General features: G+C 34.7%; 1 protein-coding gene across 1 annotated transcript in view; it reads left to right on the forward strand.

Annotated features, from left to right (window-relative positions):
• SVIP (small VCP interacting protein) overlaps positions 1–8,358 on the forward strand; it is an 8,918-nt gene extending 560 nt beyond the window's left edge. The window contains exons 2-4 of the mRNA XM_006094779.3: positions 1,701–1,751; positions 2,253–2,366; positions 5,604–8,358. Coding sequence (XP_006094841.1) covers positions 1,701–1,751; positions 2,253–2,366; positions 5,604–5,618 — 180 coding nt within the window. The 3' untranslated portion in view covers positions 5,619–8,358. The remainder of the gene's footprint in view (positions 1–1,700; positions 1,752–2,252; positions 2,367–5,603) is intronic.
• The last annotated feature ends 395 nt before the right edge of the window (positions 8,359–8,753 follow it).

Here is an 8,753-nt window from a genome sequence, read left to right on the forward strand (position 1 = left end):
CGGTGTGGGGGGCGGGCCGTTCTTGGCGACGCGGGAGACGGGGGTGCAAATGAAATTCCTCTTTTTTTTCGAACTGGAGTGTTGCGTCTTCTAGTGGGAGATGTGCATTTTCCTGTGTCTGTATCAACTGTTTAAAGAAGGTGCTTAATAAAGTCCCTTACTCCTGAGCTTTCTTGGATATTGTATTAGTAATCTCTTTACGTCCTTTTTTTTTAAAAAAAAAAACAAAACGATTATTTTATGTGGTACAGAGTTTATAATTTGTAAAGTTGCCATATTTAGCAATTAAACACAGGACGCCCGTTTAAATTGTCAGATAAACAAGGAATGCACTTTAAAAGTAGATTTCTCGCACACTGTCATGGGGGTTACTTATTCTAGGAATTATTCGTTGTTTATTGGAAATCCAAATGTAACAGCGATTTGTGGTTTGTGGTACACTGCATTTATACTTTTCGTAGCTTTCAGTTTTTAACAGTATCTTTACATGAATACTCCTTACTGGGAATTGATAACAGAAAACCTACATTCCTGTCTAGCTAAAAATTCGTTGGAAGACATTAGTTATTTAAGAAAGAGCATTAACTCTTCAGCCATTTGATTATAGGTACTAAAAATGACCTGGAAGTTGGAACCAGAAAGTTCACCTTGTCTTTCTTGCTACAGTTGCTTTTAAATGTTGTTAATTTTGTTTATCTGGCTGTTGATAAAATCCTAATCTGTCAGTATTTGTTAAACCCCACCCATCCCCATAGATAACCATCTGGTTCACTAGTGAGTGCTACTTTATTGTTGAGGTTTTTCTTGATCACACTAAATAAAATAGATCCCCGACTATACCACCCATCCTTCTCTTTCTTATCCTTCCTATTTTCCAACTACTTACTACCACCTGGTACGTATTTACTTGACTATATTTGACTGTGTGCCCTCGTTGTAATTTTAAGTTTCATTTGGGTGGAAACATTTATCTGAGTTTTTCATTGCTATATCCTCAGCACCAAGGCAGGTTCCGTAGACATGACAGGTACTCAGTAAATACTGTATTTGTACAATGAATGAATGAATTGGTATGGGGAAAAAAGGGAATTACTAGCATAGCTCCCAAGAGAATGCTACTTACTGTCTTATTATTTAAAGATTTTATAATTAATACATGATATAGAAAATTATTGTTTCCCAACCTAGAACAGTAGCTTTCATCATTTCCTACAGTTCTTCCTATCATACACAGTGAGATTCTCCCACTTCATTCATGAACCTTTCTTAAAAACACCAACCTACTTCAAACTCCCTTATAATTGGCAGTATTAAACCTTGTATTATTAAAGGTTATTTGTTTTATTGTCCTGACTTGCTTGTAAGCCTTTTTTTTTTGAGCCCAAGGAAATAGATTATTTTATAGACCAACCTGTGTTGTGTTATATGTGTGTGTGTGTATGTATATTTGTACATATAATATATGACATATATGTTTTAGCATGCTCCTATTTGAAGGTGTGTTCATTAATTGTGAGAATGAGATTCAGAAAGTCGATTATTTTCTAAAAGTAAGTACTGGCACTCTTAGAACATTTTGGGGCAGTACTAAATATTTTTCTATGAACTGTTATATTACGTATAAGATATAGATAGGTATGTAAATTCAATGCTAATGTTTGGTTTTATTTTAAAACATATTTGTTACATATTTTCCTTAGGAAGAGAAAAGAGCCAAGCTTGCAGAGGCTGCAGAAAGAAGACAGAAGGAGGTGAGACTAAAAATGAAATTTTACCTATTTAGAGAATTTAGTACTTTATTCTTGATAGATGTCTATGACTAGTAGTATTTATCCACTATCCATATTTATTAAATTTATATTTAAAGGTAATTATTTTTCAAAACGATCTCTGTGTTTCTATAGGCTATATCAATGCACTTGTATTATCTAATATATGAAAATTATTATACATATGTATTCTATGTGAGATGTCCCTTTAATGGCAGTATTCCCTGGGATAAAATGACCATGCCTTATAACACACTGACAGATATGAAATAAGTTTAGGAGAAAAATGTGTACAGTTTCAAAATACCAAATGAAAAAATGATAATATTTTTTACATAAAGCTGTTGTAGAAATAGTCTAATTCTTTGTTACCAAAATAGACCAACACCCCGCTTCCAAAGCAAAAAACAAACAAACAGACAAAAAAAAATGCTTGGATACTAATTTTTATTGTTGTTTTTGTACCCTTTAAATTTCTTAAAGGCTGCATCTCGGGGCATTTTGGATGCTCAGTCTGTGGAACAAAAGAGAAAGCGGAAGGAAAAAATAGAAAAACAAATCGCTACATCTGGGGCTCCACCTGAAGGTGGACTTAGAGTAAGTATTAAAATTTAGTTAAGATTTAAATTGACCTGGAATTTTAAAAAACTTAAGTAGCAATCCATTCAATAACGTCCTGTTGAAATGGGTTGCCAGAACATTATGAATTAATTTAAAAGCATGAATAATACATTTACTTGGAGTAGGTTTACGTCCTTTTTCCCAAAATTCAAATGGTGTTTTCCTGATTATCTTAATACTTTATATAATTAATACTAATCTTAAATGTGTAGAAAACTCAAATATTATGGAAAAGTATAAAGGAGTCAAAATCAACCAAATTCAGTGTCATTTTGAAACATCATTTCTCGTTTCCACTCATACATCAATGCTACTAAATTCTGTTACACTATAAATTTGTTTTTGTAACCTACAATGTGTTTACTCGGTGATTTGATGTTTTTGCTCTTCTCCTTGTCACTCATACCATAGTTATGGAAATGTTCATTTGGGCAGTAGGGTGTACCCGAGTGAGTGTGACACATGCACCTCCCCGTGTAACAGTTGCAGCTCTTGTCACTGGAAATATAATGGTGGACAAATTAAACGAGGCCCTTGAACTTGGGGATCTTTGCAACCTATTAGGAGCATCTGGGTTTTATTTTACATGTTAAGACTTAGAAAAATAGGGTTCACATACCACTTATTTAGCCGATTCACTCAATTCAGTTTACTCTCAAAACTATATATAAATACATACATGTTTGTGGGGCAAGCAATTTAGGAGCATTCTAAGTGCAGATGTGATTCTGGCTCAGGAATGTCACATAGAGAGAAGATTTACCTGTGTTTTATAACTGTATGAGACTTTATCTAATTTCACTTAAATGAAATTAAAACACTTTTTGATTGTTAACTTTATAAATGTATAAAGTAATTGGTTTCAATATTAAAGTAAATAGCCATGACCATTTTGCTTAGTGTTTTAAAATACTCCTGACAATAGAATAGAATAAATTTAATATAAGGTAAAACAGTTGGGAGATAGAAGGTAAAATACTTTATGAAAAGTATAGATGCTTACTTTCAGTATTCTGTTGCGATAAAGATCTGTGTCATCAGTTTTACTTCATAGAGGTTTCTCAAAAACAATTTGTGCAAATTAAATTACAGGACTGATAATGATGCTGAGATTGATTTCATAGTATTAAAAAAATGAATTACTAAGTGACTTAAAGCCACATACAATGTTATAAGAAAATGATACTTTATATTTCGTTAGAATTAAGAAGATACTTATTTTACAACTCCTCAGCTAACAAATTTAACATCAGCTCTTAGATTCTACGAAACAAAGGACTGTCTTAATTAGCCCTAAAGCTTCCATGCCCTGAAGCCTATAAATTAAACATAAATTAGGCTTTATACCGCTTCTGGTCCCCTCAGAAGAGCTCACAATGAAAAACATCCCAATGTAAATTTAGTACCTTTATTTCTTTGAATGTTGTTCTTACAGGAAATCTCTCTGGCTTCCCTAATAAAAATGGCCCTCAAGGCCATCAGACTGGGCAGTGGTGAGATTTTCCCAGTAAGAGTGGCTCATTCTCATGAACCAACTACCGTTGCCACTGTCATTTCTCCATGGAATATTCCTAACCACTTCTGCCATCAACACACTGGCTTTAAGGGACATACTGCTTTCCCCTTGACCACATGAATGGCTCATCCAGAGTATTCCATTAAGTTCATAATAAAATGTAGGGGCTCAAGGATAACAGAAGGGAAAATGCAAGGCAGAGAATAACTTTAATTCTCAATCCCTTTGGCCTAGAGTTCTTTAAGGGCTGCTATCAGGCCTGTTGTTCAGGCTGGCCTGGAATGTCCTGGAATGTAGACAGAGTCCTCCTGATCTGACCCGACTCCATGGTATGAGGAAAATGTTCTTTTCCTGTCTGCCTGCCCTCCACATAGTCCTCTCCTGTCTAGCTCTGCCTCTTCCCAGGATATTATTCAGCACTGTCCTTTGGGAAGGCAGTCTTATCTTAAGAAGTCAAGGTGATGATGGCATCAGGATGCAGACTAGCATCAGTACAGGCTACACCGCTACAGGAGTAATGGCAGACCTCGAGTACAGTGGCTCTCAGCCCTGGCTGCACATTAGAGTCGTAGGAGGAGCTTGCAAACAAGGCTGACAAAATCTCTGAGAGTGGGGTGTAGCCATCAGTACTGGTTTAAGCTCCCCAAGGTCATCTAATGTCAAACCAGATTGAGAATCGCTGCTCTAGTGTTTTTAACTCTAGTCCTAAGAGATAGATGCATTGCGAAAAAGAGAGTCCCGTGCTAAAAAATTCTTTAAAATTCTGAATACTATATTGTATACAGTATCCCTTTCTTGAAAATTAAAAAGGGTAATCAATCTCTAAGACATTCTGCAATAAAGGAAAGCAAGTTTATTTGGAATAAACCTTAATTTTTTAAACGTATATATAGCCCCAATAATAGATCTTCGATATACTTGGAAAATACTACCCAATAGACTTAAAATATCTCTGGTCCTATCCCAGTGGCTGTTTTAGAACTTATTATTGCGGATTTAATCAGAACAACAAGTGGAATAATTTCTCAACTCAAGGAAAAGACTGCCAAACCATTATTTAATAGTTTCTACTATTTCTTGGTTCTGTGCCTCAAACAAGAATTCCTTTATTTTCATTTTGTAACTTCATTGTTGTTTTTGATTGGTGGATGTTTTTGTGGGGGGTTTTCCTTCACTGATTATTGGATATTTCGAATTTAGCTACCCATTAATTTGACCAGATATTTTTCTATTTTTAAATGATCATATATCTTCTTTCAGACACTGACTGCAAAGTGAAATTTTACTAAGCACTGCTGTTAGTTTGCATTTGCATATCCCAGCAACTTTCAGCCTTTTTCATCTCATGGGACATAAACGAATTACTAAAATTCTGTGGCACATCAAAAAATACATTATATTTTTTGCCAATAAGACAAAAAAAAGTAAAATTTTGACTCATTCACACCGGGTGGCTATTGTGTTGGCTGTTGTCATTTTTTTATTTGACAGTCTACGGGAAAAGAGGTCAGTGCCACCGACGAAATAGTCAGGTATCGTGTGTCTTAAAAATTCTCGTGGCACGCCTGTGTGCCGCTACACACTGGTTGAAAATCGCTGGCATATCCCATCGTCCTCTCTTTGCCTGTTTCTTCACATATTACATATTATGTAACCCTAAATAAAATTACTTTTCTCTGTATGTTTTTATTTTCTAGTGGACCGTTTCATAAAGGATAACATGAGTGAGAGTCTCCTGCCAGTAACTAGTATCTGCAATCAAGTGGACATCCTCCGTTTAACTTATTCTCTTTGAATAAATGGAGATTTAGTCTTTGTAATGTTAGTGCCATTAAACGCAGTGCTCTTTCAGTATGGAAATATTAAACATGCTTTTGATTTCCAGACTTAGAAAATGGCCAGATCTTTCATTGAATACTTACTTTCCTACATTTGCTTCTTTTGCAAGAGGTGGATAATAGTTAAATTTAAATAGTGAATATATCTGCATCGCATGAGAAGATTTTGCATACATCTCAAATATTGAAATTTACAATTTCATTTTTCCTCCTAGCTATTTATAGTTGTGCTGCTTAGCCTTATGTTTCCTTTTGTTTCATTATGTAATGAAGACTTTTGCTTAAACTGTATGGATTTAGTGCCTTTAAACTGATCATCAGGGAAAATCTTGAAAAATCATTTGAAGGGGTTATGTGAAGGAACACTGTAAATTTTTATAACTTACTATAATGAATATTTGTAGAAAAGATTTAATTTTTCTTAATTTATTTTTTACTTGTGTAGCTTTATAAACTTTAACAGATATTTCACATTATAATAATTATTTTTGCTTGAGTTTAAAGTTATATATTAGTGTGGTACCATCAGAGGGCAGTGATGTGCTGTTGTACAATATTAAATTCAGCTCCATGGAGATCTTTATAGTAACTGAATGAGTTAAACTAAGAATCTAGATGATCATACTGACTGGCAATGTATTTGTCCAGATTTCATAGATGTTTGTATTCTTTTGTATTTATTAAAAAGTGGTCATAAGATTTATACAGATAAGCATTTGCCAAGACAAATATAAATGTATGAAAGATAAACGTGAAAGTACTGTATTTTAAAAGGACTACTTTAAACATAAAAATATTATGAGGTAATTCTGTATGATGCATAGTTATAAACTTTGTAGGTTTCTATTACTAACATGAGTTTTATAGCATTTTTTAAAATATTTGATTGACTTCAGAGAAGAAGGGAGGGAGACACATCAATGATGAGAGAGAATCCTTGATCGGCTGTCTCCTGTATGCCCTCTACTGGGAATGGAGCCCGAACTCAGGGCATGTGCCCTGACAGGGAATCAAACTGATCTGGTTCATAGGTTGATGCCCAACCACTGAGTCACACCAGCTAGGCGCATTTTTGTTTTTTGAATATTTCTGTTTAATATATAATGAGCTAAAATAGAAGAATCACTGTATATTTTAATGAGCTATTGTGGTCGCTCTTTTGGATGGCAAGACTGTAACCTGAGCCCTATAGTAGAGTCTGCAGCTACTGTCAATAGGGACAAAATACACTGAGTGGCCAGATTACTATGACCACCCCATCAGTACAATGAAGTGAATTAGTTATGCAAATAATAATAATAATAATAGAACCTTGAGAGTATTTGCTTAGGAAGTTTTCAATATTCAGTATTTTTGGAAGTGTCAATGAAGTACTGATGGGGTGGTCATAATAATCTGGCCACTCATTGTAGACCAGCTTATTTGATTTACAGAAAGAAAACAGCCCCTGTCTCGCTCATCCCTACCATAAGACTTGTGTTATATTGCAATATATTGTGTATGTTAATTTTAATGAGTTTGAACTATAATATAGGTCTCTTGACTACTCATTGGAAAAATTACCTTTTCTATTATGGCATGAAGTATTTCATGATATCCATGCAAACATATAGTTAGGCTCAATTTCCTTCATCTCTTGGAGGATTAGTGGTGTTTTTGTTCATAAAGGATAGTGAAATCATTGAGTTGCATTTTAGAAATAAAATTTTGACTTTATGAACATGATTAACTTTTCCAAGGCCAAAAGGAAAAAGGATCATTAACAGCTGAATGGATGTAGAACTAGACGTATCGTCCTTGGACTGTGCAAATCCATCAGTTTTAATACAGAAAGAACAATTTTATCTTGCACTACATCCAAAAGAATTACCACTTGGGTTAGTGTAAACAAAAGGTCTACATCTAGGGGATACTGCCCTATTTCCATATACCACACTTACTTAACTGTTGAACCACACATGATAGGCTGGTATATTGCTTTATGGAACAGGGGGATGTCCTGCTCCAGCCAACCATGACCTGCCTTCATGGCTTCCCCAAAACCACCTAAGTTACATGGGCTAAGGGGTGATACTCAAATGTTAGGAATAGTGTCACGAAGGGGAAGGGAAAGGGGGAGACTAAATGCCTGATGGGAAACCTGACTAAATTACTACTAAAGAAAATTTGTACACACACGTACAGATGCAGCCATGTACAGGGCATCTCTCAAAGTTATGCATCACTTCCTAATGAAAACCGTATTTTGGAGCCAATTTACCATAATTCATAATTTAAATAGGGAAACAATGCTTAATATGGCACCCAAACACCCCAACCAAATTAGTAAAATGTAAATGTAACAGTAAAATGCATATGTAACTATTGTGTTAAAATGTAAAATGCCTGAATCACTGCTTTCTTATTCTAGTCACCGAACTATTTATATTAGTATGGCTGGTAACAAAAAGTTGTGTATTACATGGCCTCTTTGTTGACACAGTGCATGATTTTTTAAAGCATCTATATGTGAGGGACACTTGTTTTGCCGATTGCGTTTTCCCACACAATTTTTTGTTATAAATTCTGTATTGCCATATAGGATTATAAATATACATTTTTTCCCATGTAAAAATTGGCCTTGGCTCTCTCTGTTTAACAAAATTTTATCTCACTACATCTTAAATAATTAGAACTTGGGTTAGTGGTTAGGTTAACTTCAGCAATGCTTTCATCTCTTTGGGATTAATGAGAACAGAGCTAAGAGTCGTTTGGTGTGTTCATACAATCCCTGAATTATAAGTAGGCATGTTTCTTCTCCAATACTCAAAAAAGGAAATATTATTAGTCTCCTCTTTCCTTAGAGAAATAATACTGTAAGAGGGTCCAGCTATCATCCTTGGTGTACCCCGGGAGCATTTGGCATAAAACTTGAATTTTCTTTTTCTCTTCCAATAGTTCAACTTGTTTATTTGCTGAAGAATCATGCTATGCCCTTAGAACAGTGGTTCTCAACCTTGGCTGCACATT

This window comes from Myotis lucifugus, unplaced genomic scaffold (assembly GCF_000147115.1).
Source record: "Myotis lucifugus unplaced genomic scaffold, Myoluc2.0 scaffold_143, whole genome shotgun sequence".
Taxonomy (NCBI): Eukaryota; Metazoa; Chordata; class Mammalia; order Chiroptera; family Vespertilionidae; genus Myotis; species Myotis lucifugus.